Here is a 23,310-nt window from a genome sequence, read left to right on the forward strand (position 1 = left end):
CCAGGCACAAGGCAGCCTTAACAGCAGCTATGAACCAATGGGCAGATTTTAAAATTTAGCTAGCAGTTATGGGGGTTTTAAGATTTATAGAATTATTAACAAATCTTAACTCCTTTCATTGTCACAACCACCCTGGGAGGTAGATGCTATTATTATCCTCATTTTACAGATGAGGAAATTGAGGGGAACAGAGTTTGTTAAACGGCTTGCCCAAGGTCACACAGCTCCTAAGTATTTGAGTTCACATTTGAACTTGGGTTCTTCTGACTCCAGGCCTACAGTGCTTCCCAAGTAGATGAGAAGTCTGGTCAAACACTTGGTTTAAATGTCTTTATAAAACACCCTGAATGTTCTCTGAGGCTGGACAGCTATTTCCAATAGTTCCCTTGCTGAGGCAGGGAGAGAGAATGTCTTCCTGCTTTGAGACTGTACCATTATAAACCTGAACATCTCTGTCCCCTTACTGCCCAGGTGAGTCAGTGTCTCAGCTTCTGCACCTCCTAATCAGAGATACCAATGGCCAAGCAAAGATCAGACAATGAGTCACTTGAGTCAAATGTGTATTTTCACAGTGATTGAGTGAAGGCTTGGAAGCAGCTCCATCACGCGTAATTGTGGTTCAATTCACATCACTGAGTCATGGCTATAGAGCAAGAAGCAGCCTCATTTTACAGATGAGAAATTAGAAGTTTAGGGGAAGGCACACAGATAAAAGACCATCAGAATCAAGATGTCAATGCAGATCCACTGACTCTTGAGCCTGTGTCCTTTTTTTCATACTAGATATTCAATTTAATAAGCATTTGTTAAATACTGCATGTCTGGCACTGTTCTAGGAACAGACACAAAGCAGTCTTTATTTTCAAAGTTATGTTTTGCTGGGGGCAAAACATCATGTTCACAGTTGTGTAATTGAACTTGACCTGAGATGTTGCTGGTATAGGGAACTCCCCAGTGAGGAAATGCCTTTTACCAGTGCTGTTGGGCACCTTTTCTATAACATGGACTTTTAGGGAGTTGATGAGAGAAATGAGGTATTAAATGCCATGCTCAGGCTCAGGCTCACACAGCTAGAATGTGTCAGAGATGGTGCTGGAACTCAGGGCTTCCTGGCTTTGAGGCTAATTCTCTTTCTGTACCTCCACTACCTAACACTGCCCCTTGTTAATACAAAATGTCTATAAATTAATATACAGTAAATTCAAAGGCATTTACAATTAGGCAGAATCTAGTCAGACCTTTCATAAGAAGTGGCATCTAAGGTCGATACTGAAGGAAGCTCTGGAGACAAAATCTTCTAGTTACCAGGGACAGCCCATGGAAAGGTAGATAGAAAGAGATTGAATGTCACATACTGGGCGTACCAGGTACACCAGTATGGCAGAAGTTCAAAGTTTGTGAGCTGGAGTAATAGGCGACAGGAGGTCTAGAAAAGTCACTTGAGGTCAGGCTGGAAAAGGCTTGCATTAAGTCCCAGCTACAGAAGTTTTGATTTTATCCTCGACCGCTCAGGGGGCCTTTCTTGCACAAAGCAAATGAGCTCAGCTCAGTTCCTGGCACATAGTAGTTGTCTAATAAATATTTGTTCCCTTCTTCCTCCCCCAAGTAGAATGAATGGTAGATTAAGACTTAGAAAACCTGGTTGCCTTCCGGGTGTAACTCTTTTCCTTGGCTTTTGATCACCTGCGTTATAGGCCTCTTCCTCTGTCAAATCAATGGGTAGGATTCAATCATATCTAAGGATTCTGTAGGATTCTATTCTACATGATGTCAGTAGATCAACATTTTCCTCTACCTCCCATTCCAATAGCTACCAAACTTCCTGGGATAGAATCGGGCCACCTAGTTGTCCCACCATTATCCAATCGGTACGTCCAAACTGGAACATTGGAGCGGGTAATTTAGAAGTTGGAGAGGGGAATGTCTTGTCCTCAGTCACATGGTGATTTAGTGGCAGAGGCAAGGTAGAGCCCTATCTCTGCTACTCCGTACCTATGCAACATAAAGTAATCTTACCCTCTGTGCCTTGCTTTTCTGAGGTGTAAAATGAGCTTTGTAGTATACGAGGCAGTAAAGCAGGTATTTAATGTGGAGTCAGAGAGCCTTGTGAGCTTGGACAAATAAAGTAAACTCTTTGGACCTCAGTTTCCTTTTCTGTAAAATAAAGGAGTTCGACTATTCCTTGAAATTCATGAGTGAATCATCTTATGAGTCTGGGTCCTTTCTAGCATGATATCACTGCCTTAGATCAGGGATAGTCTTTCTCCTCTCTCCTATGCCCTCCCATCAGAATCAAATGTAAAAGCCTTGACCACCCTTTTCTTGGGGCTGGCTCAGTCCCCCAGCCTCAGTGAAAATCTAGAAATCCCCCCCCCCATCCACAGTCAGACTCAGTGGTCTCCAGATTCATTTCTGTCTCTTCCCAGGTGCCTGAATACAAAATGTCCCATTTTGCTTTTCTTCCTCTGCATCTTGTAACCGACATCTCTGTTAGCAACCAGCTGCAGTGAGGTAACAGCATGTGTTTGGCAAAACAGGAAATTAGGTTACAAAAGCTTCTGTATAAATATTAATCACTGGTAATAGCTAGGGAGAAGAGTAGAACGCTAGCGAATGATGGCTAAGCTTACTTCTCATTTAGTCTGTTTCATTTCCCCTCCAAAGCAAGGGAGGTTTAACGATTACTTGTTTAAAAGTTGGGGAATAGTTCTCATTTAGTCTTTTCTCACTTATGACACATGAGAATTTCCCCACTGCAGAGTTCCCACCCAGGCAGGCGATGGGTTTTCAGTCTTAAGCCATTAATCTGGGGAGGACTTGTTTTTCCTTCTCAAAGTTACCTGAGTTTTGGCAGAGGGAGAGTTAGAGCCTCCCACAGGTCCATGCAGGGAGGCATTTTGGACCAAGGGGATCTCAACCTGGGCAAGGCTTTTAGAAGCAATGGGGCTATGAAGGAAAGTTTTTCTCTGTTGTTTTTGGGGAGTGGGGAACAGCACTGAATTTGGAGCTGGAAACAACTGGGTTTAGATCTACTTTTTCCCCTTATTAGCTTAGTGACTCACTTTACTTCCTCTAGACTCAGTTTCTTCAGCTGTAAAATGGGTGTAATAATACATCCCTCACAGGACTGTCATAAAGGCTCAACTGGGAAGATATGTACAAAGCCCATTGCAAACTTGAAAGAACAATTGAACTCCCAATTATTATGTTTTTTATAATGCACTTCAAATAGAAAGTTCCCTAGGACAAATGCATACTGTCCTGCTATTTTTATTCTTCATCCTTCAATGAGCTTTTTCACAGATGGATGAAATGACATCTTTACAATTTATTATTTGGGCCAACACGATTGGCCAGCCCTGATGGCAGTGAGCACCGAACAGTTGTGGCTGGCTGCCGATTTCCAGTGAGGCAACACAGGACCCCCTGGGCCATCTTGGCTGTATCTTTGCCCTCATTTTGACTTCCCTAGGGCTCTTTAGCCTTTAAGGGTCACTTCAAAGTGCCATTTCCTCGGGGAAAGCCTTCCCTGACCCACCCAGCTGTCAATATTCACCCCTTGCTTCATAGAACTCCTACTCACTTATCTGTGTGCATCCTGTTTCCCTCCAGTAGAGTCTTTTGAGGGTGCAGGGAGTAGGATTTTTGTGTTCATATCCCTAGTTCCTAGGATATTCCTAACTAGAATTAAGTTTGAGGGAGTAGCTTAAGGTCACTCTGGATGAGTGACTTACCCAGGGTCTCATAGCTTCTAAGGATCAGAGGTGATATCTGAACACAGATCTTCCTGAAACCCATCCTCGGATTTGCCATTCACTCCCGCCTTTCTACCTTGCACATACATAGGAAGGCGGTAATATTTCTCAAGTTGAATCCAATTTACCTCCTGCTGAGACCGCTAGATATCAATGTAGAGGGAGAGCTAGGTTTCAAGGCAGGAGAGATCTGGATTCAAATCCTACTTCAAATACTTCTTAAGTAGGCAACCTAGGCTGGTCACAGCCTCTCTTGATCTGTTTGCTTCTTCCTTCCTCCCTCCTTTCTTTATTTTTTCTTTTCCTTCCTTCCTTCCTTCCTTCCTTCCTTCCTTCCTTCCTTCCTTCCTTCCTTCCTTCCGTCCGTCCGTCCTACAAAAGAAGGGGGTTGGACTTGAAGGCCTTAAAATCCCTCCCGGCTCTACATGTGTGGTTCTAGGATCTCTGATCCCATGATTCAACACAGAAAGGTCTGCAGGACTTGTTGGGCTGCCAAGTCAAGGACTACTTGTCCAGAAATGTTCAAGCAAAAGCGGCCAGCAGGCCTCACTCCTTGCTGCCCTGGCTCCATGTCTCTGTACCTATTTTTAGAAAAAGAGAGGAGGAGAATGGCTCCCTGGGGGGCCAAATAATCCCAAACAGCTATGGTGGGGTTAAAAACATCTAGCAGATGGCAAAGTTTGAAGGATCATTCACTTAAGTTGCTGCAGGGACACCTCCTGGTTCTTGGTAACATCTTCAATTTCCTCTGCTGAGATTTGTCTGGATGCTGAATAGGCGGCCCGCCTGAGTGTGCTGGTGAAGCTCAAATGGTGAACTACCAGACTAATAAGATTCTCCCCTTGAGACATCAAAAACAGCCCTCTCTGATACAAAATAGGCACAAAGGAGCCGCTCCTCAGAGGCAACTCCAGGACGCTTCCTTTGATTGATCACCAAGCACTTATTAGATGCCTACTGTGTACCAGATGCTGTGCTATGTGCCAAGGAGACAAAAACAAAACAGTCTCTGTCTTTGAGAAGCTGATGGCAGGGAGTGGGACTGGTGGGGGTGGAAACAAGTCTGCTTATACAAATAACACGTGTTTATAATATCGCATATAAAATAAACATAAGGCAGGTTTCTATGGAAGATGTTGGAACCTGGGGATATCAGGACAGGCTTCAGGTAGGAGATGGCACTTCAGCTAAGTCTGGAGTAAACCCAAGGGTTCTGAGAGGCAGAGGGTGAAGAACCATTCCAACCATGAAAGGACCACCTGGACAAAAACGTGGAGGTCAGAAGCTGTGTGTAAGGAATAGCCAGAAGGCCAGTTTGACCAATACCAAGGGAAGGAAAGGGAAGTCACATATGATGAGGTTAGAAAGGTAGGTTGGGACAAGGTCATGAGGTTATTTCTCTCTGACACAAGAGCTGACTTGATCTATTTGAGATTCCCCCCTACTTCATTTTCAAAGAAGAGGGCAATATGACCATATTTCTGCATGTAACAGCAGAACGGCTTTCCGACCTTTCTGAACACGAGTTGCCCAATCAACACAGGCCTACGGTGAAGAGGCACGGCCAGCAGAACTGTCTAGAAATGTTGGCCTAGAGAATCAACTCCCTGCTGCCCAGATGCATGGCACTGATCAATCTGACCAAAGGGTACAGCTGCAAGAGGGACTGAGAATGTGCCAGGTTCTTGGAACACAGCTTGAAACCCAGGGATTTTCAATGATCTCTGCAGTCTCCCAGTCAGGGGCTTACGGAATCATGCTTGGAACACTTGGTCTCTGAGTTTCTGGCTGTTACCACAGATTGAATTTGATTTACTAACTCACAAATATTTAAACTAGCCATGCCAAATGGTGTTGTCCCATGTCTCGAGAGTCTGAGAGAACACTACTAGGCTTTAAGAAGTTGTGGGAAATGGATAGATATGAAGACTTCAACTCTAAGAAAAGAAAGGAACAAAGAAAAAAGTAACAAAAGAAAAGAAAGAAGACAGGAAGAAAGGAGGAAGGAAGGAAGGAAGGAAGGAAGGAAGGAAGGAAGGAAGGAAGGAAGGAAGGAAGGAAGGAAGGAAGGAAGGAAGGAAGAAAAGGAAAAGAAAAAATAAAGAAAGGAGGGAGGAAGGAAGAGAGGGAGAGAGGGAGGAAGGAAGGAAGCAAGCAAACAAGGAAGGAAGGAAGGAAAGAAGAAAGAAAGAAAAAGAAAGAAAGAAAAGAAAGAAAGAAAGAAAGAAAGAAAGAAAGAAAGAAAGAAAGAAAGAAAGAAAGAAAGAAAGAAAGGAAGGAAGAAAGAAAGAAAGGAAGGAAGAAAGAAAGGAGGGAAGAAAGAAAGGAGGGAAAAAGGAAGAAAGGGAGGGAGGGAGGAAGGAAGCAAGGAACGAAGAAAAAAGAAAGGAATAAAGAAAGAAGAAAGAAGGAAGAAATAAAGGAAGGAAGGAAAAGACAGAGAGAGAGGAAGGAAGGGGAGGAAGGAAGGAAGGAGGAAGGAAGTTTAAGAGAGTTGAGAATTCCCACACTAGTAGAGTGAAGGTATTTGAGACCGAAGGGCATGGTTTGTCTTTTGTTTTGCTATGGTGTTCCAGTGCTCAATAAATAGTGCCCAGCATCCGCTAGGCACTTAATAAATGTTTTTTGTTTTTTGTTTTGGATTGAACTGTGGAATTAGGGAGGGACCATTAGAGATCTTCTAGTTTAGGGGTTCTTTCTCTTTTTGGTGTCCTAGGCCCTTTTACTGTCTAAAGAAGTCCATGTCCCTTTCTCAAAATAATACTTTAAAATATATCAAATAAAATACAGAAGATTACAAAGAATACCAATTTCCATGTAAATAAAGGTTCACAAACTCCAAGGCCTCTGGCTAGTCAAACATTGCTGAGAGGAAGGAATTTTATACTCCATTCTATGTCTGGGGTCCCACTTGCTACTATTCCCAGAACTCCCCATTCCATCTCAGGCTTTTGTCCCTTTGTACAAGCCACTCCTCATGCTTGGAGTGCTCTCCTTTCTCCATCTCTTAGGATCCCTGGTTTTCTTTAGGGTAAAACTCAGGTGCCACCTCCTGCAGAAAATCTTTATTTGATCCTCCCCACTTCTATTTGGTAGGATTCTCCTACCTCGAGAAATCCTGTGCAGACATAACCTGTATCCCCCAGTAAAATAGAAGTTTCTTGAGGTCAGGATTGATTTTTTTTGGTTTATGTGTGTATTGGGGGGGGGGGGCTAGCACTATGACTGGTACACAGTAGGTGCCTAATAAATTCTAGTTGAAACTTAATAAATCTTGGTGGTGAATTGATTTGGTATGGATTGGAAGGGAAACTAGACATTTTCAAATGATCAAGAATGTTGAAGGATTAATACAGGTTTGGTGAACTTATCTGTAGGACTTTAGAAAATATTTCAATTTGGACCTGCTGGTTCACAGGACTTCTGGTCTTCTGCCAGCTGATATCCCGAAACACAGGAACACACCACCTTGTTCAACTCATTCATCTTGCAGAATTGCTTACAGCCTCCATTTTTAATACTGCAGTCGGCATCTGGAAGGGAAGTCAGTTATTCAGTCAGTAAACATCTAATAAAGCATTTATCGTATAAAGATAAGCAAAAAGAAAGACAACTCCTGCCCTCAATGACTTATATTCTGAAGAGACAGCTGCAAAGCACAGGGGGAGTTGAGAGAAGAAAGTGTCTTCGATGGGCATGCCGGTTCTGTCTGGAGAAAGAAGCCCCTTCTTCCAAATAGAGCTCTGGGAAAGAAGTCACCAGCCAGAGACATGGAGATTCCTTTTGTTTATGGGATGGAGTAGATTATTGCTGAGACTCCCTTCTAATGATCATATTCTATGGTTCTGGTCCTAGTGAAGTTTTTTTGTTTTTTTTTTAACTGAAGTATAAGGACGTTCTATATTTCCCCACATTGCATTCAGTCTAGACGACAAATAGCTCCTCGGGGAAGACCTTGGAAGATTTAGTCTGGAGAAATCCGGGACTCAGAGGGGATAGCGTTAGATTATAGATTTGGAAATGGAATAGACCTTGGAGCTATCTAACCCAACATGATCATTTTACAGATCAGGAAACTGAGAGATGAACATAAGAACTGTCTTCAAGTATTTATGAAGGACCAGACTAGTTCTTCTTGGCTCCAGAGGGCAAAAAAAGCAGGAGGAATGGTGGAGGAAATAGAGAAAAGGAGATTTAGACTTCAAGACCACTCGGGCTCTCCCGAAGGGTTGTGGGCTGCCTTGGGAGGAAATGAATGAGCTCTTCTTCATTGGAGATCTTCAAGAGAGGGTGTTCTCGTTCACACATGGCTTCTGATAATCAAGAGCAGCCAGGGACTTTTGAGGCCATCTAGACAAATTCCTTCATTATTTTAGGGGAAAACTGAAGCCCAGAGATAATAAATGATTTGCCTGATGATATATGTCTAGTTAAGGGACAGAGCTGGGGTGTCAGACCCAGGTGTCCTGACTCCAAGTTCTGTGTTTTCCTCACTATGCAGCAGCACTGCTAAAAGGTAAATCAAAAAGTAAATCTTTTCTCAAGGGGGCACTACAGGGACTGAAACTACACCCAGTCTCAGAGATAATTCCCAAGAGGGATTGTAGCTGTTGTTAATGAATATGAATATGACTTTAGACTTCTCTTAAAAAAAAAAAAAAAGACCTTCCTCCCCCCTCCCCTCCCCACTCCAGTCCATGCTGATAACCTTGCCTATTTTCCCCTTCACTTGGTATCACTTTATTTCTACCCAGAAATGGGAAAGTGTACAGCCAAAGCAAACAAGCCCTGGAGAGAGTTTTCAGCCAATCTGCGGATGAGGAGAGAGGCTGACGATGGAAAGAGCCCTTTGGCCCTATCTGGGTCACCCCTCATCCCCCAGCTCGGTTTCTGTTATCATGTGACTGCTGTGGTCATTTCCCACCTTCATCCTTGCCCTGCACATTCAAGGGGGCCTGTGTTCAAAGTGAGTGATGGAGTCATGGGCAGAAAGGTCTAGGCTAGGAGCCAGAGTTGGGAAGGCATGTGCCCTTATGCCATAACTGCCTGTCTTCTCCAGAAAATGACAACATTGGTTGAATGTAGATCTAGATAGATCTGGAAGGGAACTCAGAGGTCATCTATTATTCCACCCCCCTCATTTGGCAGATAAAGAGACTGTAGGCCAAAGAGAGAGAAGGGATTTGCCACGTACACGATCATAGAGCTGGAAGGAATCATGGGTCAGTTAATATCTGCCTCCCCCAACCTCCTTCCCTTCTGCCATTTTACCTATAAATCGAAATCTAAAAAAGTCAAATGACTTGGCCAAGATCACACAGGCAGGAAGTAGCAGATCCAAGTTCCAAAGCCAGGTTAGAGCAACATATTGGATCTAGAAGGGTACTTTGAGACCAGCTTGTCCAACACATTTACATTACAAATGAGGAAACTGAGGTCTGGAAAGAGTCTTTAATTCCAATGGTAGGAGGCTTTCCGTGGGCCTCTGCTGTAGATTAGCTTTGGGTATGCTGTGGTATAAAATGGGAAGAAAGACACAATATTTGGTTCTGGAAGCACAAGACATCTGTTCTGATTCTCTTGTACCCCACCCTCCCCCCACACCTACCTCACAGGACAAACAGATGAGAGTCGCTAAGGCCCTGTGCTATTATCTCCTGTCTAGCAATGGTCCTTTGATGACCGTGAGCTTCACTGCTCCTCTAATGATTGCTAACTTCTCACCACCCTCTTCTCTCCCCATCTCTGTTTTAATCAGTTACTGGGCACACAGAAGTAACCAATACTACTCCTGGTTCCCATTCTCTCATCCCCAATCTCTGAAACACACCGTAGTGACATCCTACCCCAGCTCCAGCCCTTTCTCTGTATTCTCTGGAATGCCTTTTTCATGGTGGACAAAGTTCCCTTTGTCCTGGACCTCTTTCTCTCACCCTCCTTCCATCTCCTAGGCCTTATTGTGACCTGCCTCCCCTTTTGCCTATGACTCTCTACCACTGGGTAGACTTTGAGCCCACGGGCTCCAAACACTGGTCCTAGAAGGCAGGGTGTGGGTTGGGATATTATTCTCTTCCCAATTTCAACTCTAAACTCTCCCTTTCTCATCATCAATCAACAACATCTCCTCCTTTGAAGTTCAAAAAAACAAAACAAAACAAAACACTTCTTTCTACCCAGTTTCTGATGGCTGTATATGGGCTCCCAGATTATTCTCCTTCCTTTCTCATCCTGTACCTGGCTCACCATATTCCTTTCCTCATCTCTTGCCTGGAATTGCAATGGACTCCAACAAAGCTCCAAAGCTGTCCACACATGCTGCTTCACTTCCCCTCTTCTCCCTCATTCCTCAACCCTTTGTAATCTTCCCTGACATTGTACTCTCTTCAGTTACCAATGATCTCTTATATAGCAAATTTCCTGGTCTTTTTGGCAGGCCTCATCCTTCTTTGTTTATCCGACTGTAGCTTTTGGTCCTATTGCCCACTCTCTTCTAGTCTACTGTCTTTCTCCACTCTCATGATACTCCTTTCACCCATGTTTCATCACCCATGTGACACAACTGCACTGTGCAGCGTCTCCCAAGGTTCTGTCCCTAGACCCCAGTCCTTCTTTCTCTCCATCCTCTCTTTGGGTGATCTCCCTATCTTCTATCGGATGATTCCCAGATCTCTACATCCAGGTCTGGTCTCATTTTTTCCCTGGACTCCAGCTTCACATCAGCAATTACTTAGCAGATATTTCAAACTAGAGATCTCAGAGACTTCTTGAAGTCAACCTATCCACAACAGAGCTTGTTTCTCTCTTTCCCCTCAATCCATTCCTTTTCAGAACTTCTCTATTTCTCCTGAAGGTCCCATCACCTTTCTAGTCTTCTAGGTTCTTAACCTGTCTCTTCCTCAATTCTTCACTGACCCTTACCCCCTATATCCAATCTGTTACCAAACAACATTTCTACTCCCGAAACATTTCTGAAACCCTATCCTTGCTCTCCCAACATAGCTTTCCCCTTACTTCAAGCCCTCTGCAATTATTGTAACTCTTTTGTTTAGTCTCCCTGCTTCAAATCTTTCCCTACTCCAATCCATTCTCCATACTACTAACAAAGTGATTTTTAACTTTGGTATGGAACCAACTATATTACTCCCCTACTTATTCCCCTACTCTCTCAACTCCACTGCCTCCATATTGCCTCTAAAATCAACTGTACACTCCTCTAGCTTTTGAGTCCTTTCACTTCCTGAACTTCTACATTTACTCCTAGTCTCTTTGCATATTCCTCTGCTTCCCATAGCACTGTCCAATCTAGTGCCACTGGCCTTTCCATTCTTTGTTCCTAACCCTCCATCTTCCATTGTCATCCCCGGTCCGGGAATGCCCTCTCTCCTTTCCTCCATCTCACAGAATCCCTCTCTTCCTTCAAGACACAACCCCCAAATCACCTCCTGCATCAAGCCTTTCCTGATCTCTCCAGCTGCTACTCCCTTCTTTCCCAAACTACCATTAAAAACCTATGTTGTATTTAAATTTCTTTTGGATGATTAGAACACAAGCTCTTTGCAAGTAGACATTGTTTCTTTCACTGTAATTGTAGCCCCAGAATTTAGCACAGTGGCTGGCATATAGTAGATATTTATTCAATACTTTTTAGTTGGTTAATTGAGTTATATAACCTGGGGCCAGTCTCTTTATCAGCCCTAGATTTCCTTCTCTGTAAACTGAGGCACGTGGAGAGAAATTTGTGTCAGACCCTTATTCCTGACATTCTGTGATTCTTGAAGAGCTCTCCCTTTAAAATACTAACTCTCATGGAGCACCCTTCTCCTTTCCATCTCCCCCTTCCCTCCAAACACCCCATGTTAATACAAGATGCCTCTGCTCATTCCCAGTGACTTACAACCAACTTTATGATGGGAGAGTTTATGTTCCCAATTTCTCCTTTTCCTTTTATCTAGTCCTCTTTCCTCCCTGACAATAATAACAGACAGGCTTTCTGGGTAATGAGGTCACCTCAGAGTTCATTGCTGTTATCCATTTAGCAGAATTTGCCTAATTCCCAACTTTCATAGCAGCCAGCCCTAACACAGGGAAAAAGTAGCACTGTTTAGAAGAGTGGAAGTCTTCATATTTGAAGTAGAAATGCCAGAATACAGAAACTTGCCTGTTTTTTATGAATATCTCTCTCTCTCAGCTGGCGGAGGGATTATGAGCTCTGTACCCTTGAAAGGGTAGGCAGGTAGGTAGCACAGCAGAGAGAGCACCAGGCCTGGAGTCAGAAAGGCTCATCTTCCTGAGTTCCAATCTGGTCTCAGATCCTTACTATCTGTGTGACCCTAGGCAATCGCTTTACCATGTTTGCCTCAGTTTCCAAATCTGTAAAATGGGCTGGAGAAGGAAACAGCAAACCAGTCCGGTGCCTTTGCCAAAAAAAAAAAACAAAAAAAAAACAAAACCCAAATGGAGTCACCAAGAGTTGGACATATAATTGAGACGACTGAACAAATGGATATTTTTGAAAGGGAGGTGGCAGTAGGGGTGCAGGAAAAGCCATGTAACAGGAGCAGACACTAGACTGGTTGAATCCTGGCTCTGCTCCTGGCTAGCTGTGTAACCTTGGGGAGGTCCCTGAACTGAGTTGCATAATGAAGGGACTGGGCTAGAATCCACTCGTTAGGTGATTTCTAGGATCCCTTCCCAGCCTGAATCTATGACCCTCTGATGTGGGGGCAAGTCACTTCCCCACTAGAAGGACCTGAGAGCTGAGAAATCTGGATTTCCTCCATCAAGGGGTAAAAATAGTTTGTCTTATAGGTCCCTTCCAACTCTCAGTGATTGCTATTGAGTGGGTTTGCTGCCTAGGGCCATGGCAGTGATCTCAGTCCCTTCTCACATATTCTTCTGCAGAAGGGGAGAAGAGTCCCAAGGGGAAGGTGGGAAGGGGAACCTAAGGCAATTTTTTAAAAAAAAAAAAGGTCACTTTAGAATCATGTGTATCATCCATTGCCCTAGCCTAATCTCCTTTTTGTCTTAGTTAAGCGTGACAAAATATATATTTATTTCTATGCTTCTCTGATTCCAGGAGACATGTTTTTATTATTATTGTGTTAAAAGTACTATATAGACTGAGAAGATATTAGTGCTGGAAGAGGCCCTAGAGCCAACTTCTTCATTATACAGATGAGAAAATTGAGGCCCAAAGATAGTAAGTGATTTGCTCCTTTTTAGCTCCTTTATAAAACCTCCAATCAGAGGACTCAAGATGAAGAAAAAGATGGATGTTTTCAGATATGGCTGAAGTGGGAATTTGTTTTGCTTGACTGTTGTAAGAGTTCATTTATTTGTTTGTTTAGTTAAGATTGAGAATATGGGCTAGCCCCACCCTCTCCCTCTAGAAAGCAAAAGGAAAGCAGGTCATTAAAGCATTTTAAAAAATGCATAGAGGAGAACAGAAGGCCAGAGAGAATCCCAAACAAGTGGGACGGCTGTGGCTCTTGAAATTACATGTTGAATTTATTCTATATTAAAAAAAAAGCCAGCTGTATACCCCAGTGATTCATAGTTTCATGTACAATTCTCTTTTTTTCAGTTCAACTTTAGGTAAGAAAATAATTATATTTCACTTGCTATTTGCTAAAACTTCAGAACAAAAACATAACATTTCTAAGTAAAAAAAAAATGAAAATGAAAAAGAAAAACCTCCAGACTTGTAACTTACTGAGCTGAGAGGAACAGGCCCTTCCTCCATCCTGAGTCAACCTAGAGATCCATGTGCCACTGAGCCCAGACCAGCTACAGGCCCCAGGAGAGCCAGCAATTACACTGGTTTCCCTTGGGCCTCTAAAGTTTTTTTTTTTTGAGACAATAAAGTCATTTAGGAATATTTAATGCTAGGGACCAGTTTCAATTATGCTTTCTTTATTGAATGTGTAATTGGGTTATTCCCTCAGCTCCTAGGCTTTCATTATTTAAGCTGATAATAAGTAACTACTTCAAAGATTTCTTCTTCTTTCTACCTTAAGGGGAGCTGCATTAGGCTGGGCCATTCTAGAGCAGGGATGAGTGCATTTCAGGTGAATGCTGCTAGCTAGAACGGGAAATGATTGAGCACCCCCCTAAAAAAAAACACCAATAAATTAATAAATGAAAGACTAGAAGCTGTTTTCGACCACTGCAGAATCAGCAGCTCTTAATGCTGAAAGAATGGGCTCAAAGCTGGGATTCAGAGAATCATTCAGAGTCTGGCCTTCCTCCTTCCTCATCTCTTCTCCCTCCTTTTCCCTTTGTCTAATGTCTAATGTCTAATGTTGTCTAATGTAAAATGCCCTTTTAATGTGGGGCAAGGGAGGCCATGTTTTGAAGAGAGACAGTCTTCACATTATGCTTTTATCCCTGCATGGATTTCCTGGTACATTTATGGTTGACTGTGGCTCCTGGCTTGGTTCTGTTCTCCACACAAACAAGAGGCACCCATGTCTATGTCCCTTTGATTCTCTTCCTCTTTTTAGCTTGTGTGACTTCTCATGTTTGCTCATTGTATTCTTCTCTTGGAGGCATGAGATCTGTGAGCCCAAGTCCTCCCTCCTTGTCCTATCTGAGTTTTGGAGAAGAAAAAGAATCATTTATCATCACTGGATTCCTTCGCGAGTGGTTTCCCAGCTTCGTGTGCAGATGGTAAACATTGAGCTGAAGAAGTTACAGTTTTGCTTGGACTAGTCCATCACCCAGGCTCAGGAAGTAGCTTTTCAGCATGGAATTAACATTAGGTAGAGGGGTAGAAGGAAGTTGTTGATAATGGTCATAGGATTAAAGGATCTTGGGATCTAGCTATAGAATTGGAAGGGACTTCAGAAGTCAGAGAGATCAGTTTCTCATTTGACAGTTGAGAAAACTGAGGTTCATTTCAGAGAAGTGACTTGTCCAGGATCATACAGATATTAAGTATCTGATGTGGGCTAGGAAACTCAGTCTTATAAGACTCCCTATCCATAAATATGTTGGAGAAATGCAGATCACTAGATTGATTTTGTCCATGAAAAGACCATGTAAAAAGTTTTGATGAGGAAGACTTGGACTGTGGAGGGAAGTGAGCACCGGTCCACCTAACTGAAATTCAGATAGGCATTTCCCTCGTTCTATGTGACCATGAAATTTAGCAGAAAGAGCACTTCCATTTGACATTTTCTATGATTCCCGAGGGAGGGAATGATTAAAACTTGTTAAGAATCCATAAGATGCTTTGCTCTTGGTAGAGAGGGATCTATAGAAAAATCCAGTTTTGATTATTAGCTCTTTGAGGGCAGAAGTGCTCATCAGCGTTGTTTTGTATTGCTCTCTCACAGTGCCTGGCACAGAGTAAGCATATCATAAATTCTGGTAGAATTGAATTCTATATAAGCTTCTTAAGGACATGACTACATATCACTTTTCTCTTTGCAGCCTTAGCAGTGGGGAGAAGTACATGATGGTCAGCAACAAGCAGTGAGGATTACATGGGAAAACATCATCAAGGAAGTCTTCTGAGAAATGTATGAGAGAATAAGAAGTTGGACTAGTCACAAGGCAAGTATAAAGGCTAACCAGTAGCCTGCCTCAGGCTCCATCGATAACTTTATGATATGAAGAGAATATAGAGAAGGTCCCCTGGCAGCCTGAGTATATTCTTATCCTCTCTCCTGATGGTGAACTTCCAGGAAGACATGGAGAAGAATAAGGCATGATGGGCATGGGTGAGTCTCAATTTGCTTCTTTGGAGAAAATGCTTGCCTTGAAGAAATTGAAGCTCCATTGGAATATCATCATCTTCCCAGTGCCTTGCACACAGTAGGCATTTAATAGATGTTTAGAAGATTAAGTTGAGCTGAACTGACAAGGCCAGCTGCTCCAAGGCCATCTTCACAGCCAGCAATCAGCAGTACCCTGTAGTTTGGTGCTGGGAAGGTAGCCTGTAGACAAAGGTTAGGTTTTCTTTGTTACTTCCAAAGCTACCCCGCTGCTCTTGGTATAGCCTCTGAGCCATTGTGTATCCTCATAGGACAATGTAATGCTAGGCAGTTACCTCATAGAAAGCACAAATGTAGCTGATGTTTTAGAAAGAAGCAAGTAAACACTGTGAATTATATTGTTGTATTTGCCCATTTTGTGTGTCGAGCTGTTTCTTAACAGAAATCAATTCTGCATGGTATTGACTTACCTAATTCACAGTTCTTTCCTTCATATCCCCTTCTGCACCAGCACTCGTAGGAATTGATTTCGTCCTTGCACCTACCTCCATTTAAACAGGGATTAGACTCGCATTGATCTCCATCTTTGAAATGGAAAGAATAGCATACTGAATTAGCAGAGAAGCTACCCACAGAACCCACTTCCACCCCTCAGATTCCCAAGTACGGAGAGGAGACGAGCCTGGATTCAGTATCTATAGAACCGCTGATTTGAAATGTAAGCTAGTTGCTTTCAAACATTCATGATCTCAGTATTTGGGGGTTTCTAGGAGAATTCCCTGAGGAATGAAGGATAGCTTAGTGTGGTGAGAGGAGCACTGAATTTGGACTGTACATATCCTGAACATGAGGTAGGATACCTCAGTAACTGATACTCTCCCGAGGACAGCCACCAGATTTTCTTACAAGTCCTCTGGCTCTCAAGGCTTCAGTTATACTTTAAGGTACACAGAAAGGACTTACATTTGAGCCCATGGAGAATCAAGACTTCTTCTTCCATGTACATGCATACACACCTAGATCTCCCTCTGGTCTTCTGTGCCCAGTGCTGCTTCTTTTATACAATGCTGCTTGTGTCTTGTAGCGACTACTCATTCACTTAACAGTGCTTTTACCTAGACCTTCATGTGTCAGTCAGGTTACTGGAGACTTAGGGTACTGCCATTATTATAAAGCTCCAGGTAGTGGGAAAGCTTTTTTCATATTCTTCCACTCTTCCAATGCCTCCTCCTAGCGCGGAAGTGGTCAGTCCTGAGTCCTTGAAGACTATGCTAGGGGAGTACAATCTCTGGCAGCTGCTACCAAGCTAAGAAAGCTTTGGCTTGATTATATGTCTGTCTAACAAGGAACCGCCCTGGTTAGGGTTAGAGCAGCTCATCAGCATAGGGATAGCTACCTACTCTTCCACTCCTCAAAATGAAGAATCCTTAGCCCTTTCCCCCTTGCTTTTAGTCCCAGAATACGTATTCCCACTAATAGTCAGGCTGACTCCTTTATTTAATCTCTCAATCCCCTTCCCCCCTCCCCCGCTTTCTCTAAGATACTGTTCTAGACTGCGTCCCTCCGTCATGTACATTCAATCTTTCCCCTTCCACTGCCTCTTTCCTGTCAATTTATAAACGTACAATCATAAACAAAAATCTTCCTTTGGCCCTTCCTTGTCATCCAGCTACAGTCTCATCTCTTTTTTCCTATTTACTGCTAAATGTCTATACTCATTGCCTCCAACTCGTCAAATCAACATAAAGTGGCTGCTACCTTCGCTGGTTTTTTTTCTGAGTGCTCTCTTTAAGGTCACCAGTGATCTAATAGTCAGATCCTGTGGTCTTTGTCTGGCCCCATCTTCCTTACTCTGTTTAGCATTCCTCCCACTGAATACTCTCCTCCTTGGTTTCAGAGCCCTTTCATTTTCCTGGTTCTCCATTTGTTTCTCTAACTACTTTTTGGGTAGCTCCTTGTTTTCTATCTCAACTCCATAATATAGGTGATCCCCTACATTTTTCCCTTTGGCAATCTCATCTGCTTTTGTGGCCTTACCTACCACCCCTTGGTTGGGAATTTCCAAACTCGTCTCTAGCCCTGATGTTTCTTGTGTACTCCAAACCCAAACTTCCAAATGACGACGGCACTTCTTCATGAAGATTTCTCGGCAGCATCTCAAACTACCTATGTCCCAAACTAAGCTCATTATCTTTCCACCCTCAACCCATTCTTCCTTAAGGCTCTACTATTTTTGCCTTTAGCACTCTTGTATGTGTAGTTTTCCGTGGCCAAATCTGTGGGTTATCTTTGAGTTTTCCTTCACCATCATTTACTTTTTATCATCAATTACTGGCTGCTATCGATTTCCTCCCCCTGTTCCCCATCACTACCACCAAACACCTCTCTCCTCTGCCTCCTCTTCCCTATTCCCATTGCTGTCACCTAGTACACAGCCTCATCATGGTCTGCAGTCCTTTACAAGTCATAGGACTTTATATCTTGTCCAATCTCCTCATTTTATGGATTAGGAAGCTGATTTAGATCTAGAGCTGGAAAGGACCTAAGGACTCATCTCATCTAAGTTCCTTCACCGGAAGGGAAGGTGAAGGGACTTTCCCAGAATTTGTCACACACAGGATCAGAGGTCTAGAGCCGAAAGGGACCTCAGACATCATCTAGTCCAGTCTTGCCATTTTACTGATAAGGACCAGAATGTTGAAATGATTTGCTCAGGATCCTCTCCTTCTAATCTCCCTTTTATATCACTGCCAGAAGAGTCGTTCTTTTGCATCAATTTGTTCACATTACTCTGCTGAAAAATTTTCACTGGCTCCCTCTTTCCTGCTAACTTGTGGCTAGTGTTTGAGGACTTCTCTAGATTGAGGCCACCCTACCTTTCCCAACCTGTCTTTGTCATCTTGTGCTCTTAACCCATATTTGACTTTTTCTCTCTATGCCATTTGTCCCATGGGGCTCTCAGTGCTGTGCCGGCTCTATCATTTCCCTATCCCTGCCACAAATCCTTGCCCCAGATCTGTGGGCCCAGTGCAGGGACTATCATTCCTTCCTCGGGGGAAAACCACTCACCCCAATTAGGGGATCACATTCCCCTATGCTGCTTGTCCCAGCACGTTTGTCCAAATGCTCTAATTTCTTTTGATTTCATGAGAGCAGTGACAAAAGAATGGTAGCACCGGTTTATGTTCTCAGCAACGACGGGAACTTGTTTCCAAACAAACTCTGCTAGCACTTCCCATTAAGGGCTGACTCCTCTGAATTATTGAGGATGTTGCAGCGAAGGGCCTGGGCTTCCAGCCAGCTCTGCAGCCACTCGGTGGCTGAAGCAGGGCCTGGCAGCCAGCCTTACTTCATCTCGCCTTCACTCTTCCCTTAGGGGCTTATTGGGGTTTGATCCCCCAGATCAGGCAGAGTGAAAGGTTAAGAGGGGTTGGAGAAGAGAGGTTGATAGCTCCCACCAAGTGAGATAATCATCTGTAGAGCTGCTAAGTCACTCTTTACTGCAAAACTAGGTTTGGATAAACAGTCAGGGAGTCATCGATGGACAGAGCCAGAAGGAACCTTAGGGTTCAGCTTGCCCAGTCATCTCATTTTACAGAGAAGCTACAAAGTAGGTGAGTGAATATGAAATGGGAATAGGTGTTAGATTTGCTTTTATATTGCTAAAGGGAACTCCCAGGTAAGGAAACTCCCTCTACAACCTGTCCTGTAACTTAGAGTCTTGGCAAGTTGATTGAGGGCACTAAGAAATTGGACAATTTGCTTAGGATTGGTAGCCAGAGGGGATTCTTAAACCCAATTCTTTCTGGCTCTGAGTGCATGTCTCTCTATCCACCATACTATGCGGTCTCTGTAATAGGAATAAGGATAGGGGCTGAATCTGTGTTTCCATTGGCTTAGGGAACTGAAGATAAATAACTGTAATTTAAAGTTATCAGGTAACTTCAAGTTAAAGGTAACTTAGTTAGCATAGAGAGATAACCAGTATGGCCAACAGCCAAGACAGAGTTTGAACCCAATCTTCCTTCAGGTTGCTAAGCACCTTGGATGTATTCTCTCCTCACATAACTCTGGGAGGTGATTCAGAAAGGATGTTGGGGCGGGGCACGTGGTGATTAGAGCGCTAGGCTTGGAGATGGCATCTGAGTTCCAATTTAATGTCTGGTACACAGAACTTGTATGAGCACGGAAAACTCATTTTAGCTTCTCTGCTCCTCTGTGTCTTCATCTGTCAAGTGGAGCTAATGCCTGTGGTTATCTGCCTCACAGGATGGAGCACCAGCAGCATATGTCTTAGGCTTATTCGGCAAGCTACAAAGCTAGGCAAATGGTGGTTTGGGTTAAGTTCCAGCCCAATTTTACAAGATCAGACTGAGGCTACAAAAGGTTCACTGACTTCCCCCAAGGTCACACAGCTGGTAAGTATCTGAGGTGGGACTCAAGGTCCCTGCCCGCCAAGGGTTGTACAAGATGACACTGCTAATTAGTTAGTAGCTGAAGTGGAACTAGAATCCTGCCCTCTTATGTCCTTACTGGGGACTTACTGGGGATCACTCCATGAAGTGGTGATGTACCTGAAGAAAAAAGACCTTAAGTATCAGGCTCCAAGTTCCACAGTTCTAGGTTTGGGCCTAAGGTGGGACTGAGGCCAGAATTCTGGGACTTGGAGGCTTTGCATTTGAATGAAGGCCTTGGCTTCCCTTGGTGATAGTAAAAGAAAAGGGAAAGACTATACCCCTAGAAGAGTAATAGCAATAGTAACAATAACCACTGCCATGCAAAGCACTGTCTAACTTAAACTTTTGGTGCTATATTTTATTTTCATTTTCCAGCTGAATTTGTGAATGATTAAGTGATTTACTCAGGTTATACAGCTAATAAGCATCAGAGGCAACTTTTGAATTCAGATCCCAACAACTCCTAAGTCTAACTTCTTATTCTTGACTCCACCAAGCCTCTATGCCAGTCATATGCGGAGTTTAACCTGCTCCTCCAATGAAAACTTCTCACCATTCAGAATCAAGACCTCCCCTTCTTCTATAGTTGCTCTTCCATCCAGCCATACCGGCCTCCTTTCTGTTCTATGTCTCAATTCTAGGCATTTTCTTTGGCTGCTTCCCATGTCTGGAATGCTCTCTCTCTTCAACTCAGCCTGGTGGTTTCCTTTAAATCCCAGCTAAAGCCCTACCTTCTAGAGTCTTCCCTGTATTGATTATTTTCTGTTTATTAAATAATAGAGCTAAATAGAATAAATAGAAACAATATGGTAATCACTATTCTTATTATATGCTCTTTGTTTCTCCCATTGGATTGTGAGATCTTGGAGGGTGGGGGGTAGCCTTTTGCCTTTGTATCTTCAGGAGTTAGGACAGTGCCTGGCACATAGTTGAGTTCTTGTTTAGTTGTTTTACAGTTGTGTCCTACTCTTTGTGACCTCATTTAGGGTTTTCTTGGAAAAGATACTGGAGGGGTTTGCCATTGCCATCTCCAGATCATTTGACAGATGAGGAAACTGAGGCAAACAGGATAAAGTGATTTGCCCAGGGTCCCCAGCTGGATTTGAACTCAGGTCTTCTTGATTCCAGGCTTGGAGCTCTATCTGTTGAGGCTTTAGGTGCTCACATAGAAGGCATTTAATTAAAAAAAAACCTTATTGATGGATTGCAGTATTGGCCAGTGAGACAAAGGATTAGAATATCTAGCTTGTGATTTACATCTCCTTCTCTGTCCCTTGCTCTTTAGCCAATGCCTATGAGAGGAAGCGGCAAGGCTAGAGTTAAAAAAGAATGGAACTTGATACTAAAAGTTCTGGGTGTCTAGCTCCCTCACTTTCTAACTGTGTGACCCCACCTCTCATCTGTAAAAGGGGATGATAATATTTGCACTCCTGACCAGGATCAGCTGAGTATGTAAAATGATCTTGCCAGATGCCTCTATCCCAGTTCTCAGAAAACCTCCAGTGGAAATAAGACCTCCCAGAAGGGCCTCAACCTCAAAAGCTGGGTCAGAGCATGAATGAGGCCGATGGGTCGGCATCCCTTTTGACAGCATTTATATATGTCTCATCTGTTTCACAGTGAGAGGAAATCAATACTTACCCACATACTGCTTCCAAAATTCAGTCTATGAAGAAAAGAGAAAGTAATAGAAGAAAATAAATGGTGATGTCACTTATCTCTTTATAGATTTAAACCAACTTTCATTGATGCTTTTTGTTTTTAAATTGCATTCATTTTGGGATATATTCCTCAAATGGAATGGATACCTCTCTTGTGATAAAGAAAATCACTTGAACAAAATGATTCCTGATCTGGCGACCACGTCTGATAATGTATCTAATTCTAACATCTGGACTGAAGGTGAGGAAGATAAGCTGGAGCCCAATTATATCAGATCTTGAGAACAGATTCTTAAAATCTATACCCTGGAAATCATCAAACACTATAAATGTGGGCTTGATTTGTTCTTTTGTTGATTTTTTTAAGTTCACAAAATGATGGAGAAAATATTTCCAATGAGGTTAAATATAAAAGTATGCCGAGCATGTATATATATATTTTAGAAATCTGGTTGTTAAACTCTTATTAGCATACCCTTGGCAAAGTAAATATCATTGTCTGTTCTTTGAGATCATGAATGGTGGATTTTAAAAAAAATGCTTTAAAACCTATTGCATTCAAAATCTGTCATATTCCATCATCTATATTGTCCAGGAAATTGTTAAACTGTTATTTTATCCCTCACTTGTACAGATTTGTGCTTTCACCAACAGGATGTTCCTTTCTCCAACATAGATTTGGAACCCCTTCCGTTAACTTGTTCTTGTGAGTTGTCGTGGTCCTACTCTTCCCCTCCAATACTTCATTTGTGGCCATCTATACAGCAAGGAAACTCTTTCTCCATTAGGCTGCTTCTTCTGAAGCCTAATAAAGCCCAATTTGCTGAGACCCACCAGGGCTGGAGTTCTACTGGCAAAGCCTTTGAGAACTTTGGAACAACTACATAACATAATGAAAAATGGGAAGGGAATGGGAAATACTTACTGTCTTTTCCGTGTTTTCAAAAACTTCTCGAGCCTCTTCAAAACTACATTTTTCTTCATTGCATTCTCTTTCAAGGTTTCCTCGAACAAATTCTTCCAGTTTACCTGAATTGTATCTCTTCGGCCGATTAAGAATCTTGGAGGCATTTTCATGGTCCAGAAAAACTGAAATGAAAGTCAATAAATATATTATAGGCATAAGAGAATTGAGGTCAGGAAAGAGTACTCCCAAGAAAAAGTTTATTTTCAGTCCAGATGAGCCGCAAGGCAAACAATTTGCCACCAGGACCCAGAATGCTGGTATTCCCATGGGAAACTTAGAGAACCCATCTTTGGGAATTAAAACTTTTCTTTTAACCAGGGCCTTTAGTACTAAAAAAAATACTAGACTTCCTTTTTTTGGTCTGATGTTCAAAAGAAATCATTAAATTAGAACTCATCAGATCCTTTCTAATCACCTTGAGGCAATCCAGCAAGTTGCTACAGTCAGTCAATGTGCCAACATTGAGGATGCAAAGAAAGGCAAAAGGTGATACTTTTACTCAAGGATCTTATCAGCTAATGGGGGGGGAATGATGAGCAAACAACTCTATACATAGAGGCTATATGCAGCCAAAATAGGAAACATTCAACAGAGGGAAGGCATTAGAATTAAGAGGGGTTGGGGAAGATTTCCAATAGGAAGTGGGAGTTTAGCTGAGACTTGAAGGAAGCCAGAAGCCAGAGATGAGGACAGAGTGGTTTAGGCCTGTCTAGTGAAAATCCTGAGTCTAAAGATGGAGTATATTATTTGAGC

General features: G+C 42.8%; 1 protein-coding gene across 1 annotated transcript in view; it reads right to left on the reverse strand.

Moving 5' to 3' along the window:
• The window catches only part of F9 (coagulation factor IX), a 42,368-nt gene that overhangs the window by 13,421 nt on the left and 5,637 nt on the right, over positions 1-23,310 (reverse strand). The window contains exons 2-5 of the mRNA XM_074277058.1: positions 22,516-22,679; positions 21,571-21,595; positions 15,943-16,056; positions 7,160-7,288 (exon numbers count right to left, since the gene is read on the reverse strand). Coding sequence (XP_074133159.1) covers positions 7,160-7,288; positions 15,943-16,056; positions 21,571-21,595; positions 22,516-22,679 — 432 coding nt within the window. The remainder of the gene's footprint in view (positions 1-7,159; positions 7,289-15,942; positions 16,057-21,570; positions 21,596-22,515; positions 22,680-23,310) is intronic.

Source organism: Sminthopsis crassicaudata, chromosome X (genome assembly GCF_048593235.1).
Source record: "Sminthopsis crassicaudata isolate SCR6 chromosome X, ASM4859323v1, whole genome shotgun sequence".
NCBI classification, from domain to species: Eukaryota; Metazoa; Chordata; class Mammalia; order Dasyuromorphia; family Dasyuridae; genus Sminthopsis; species Sminthopsis crassicaudata.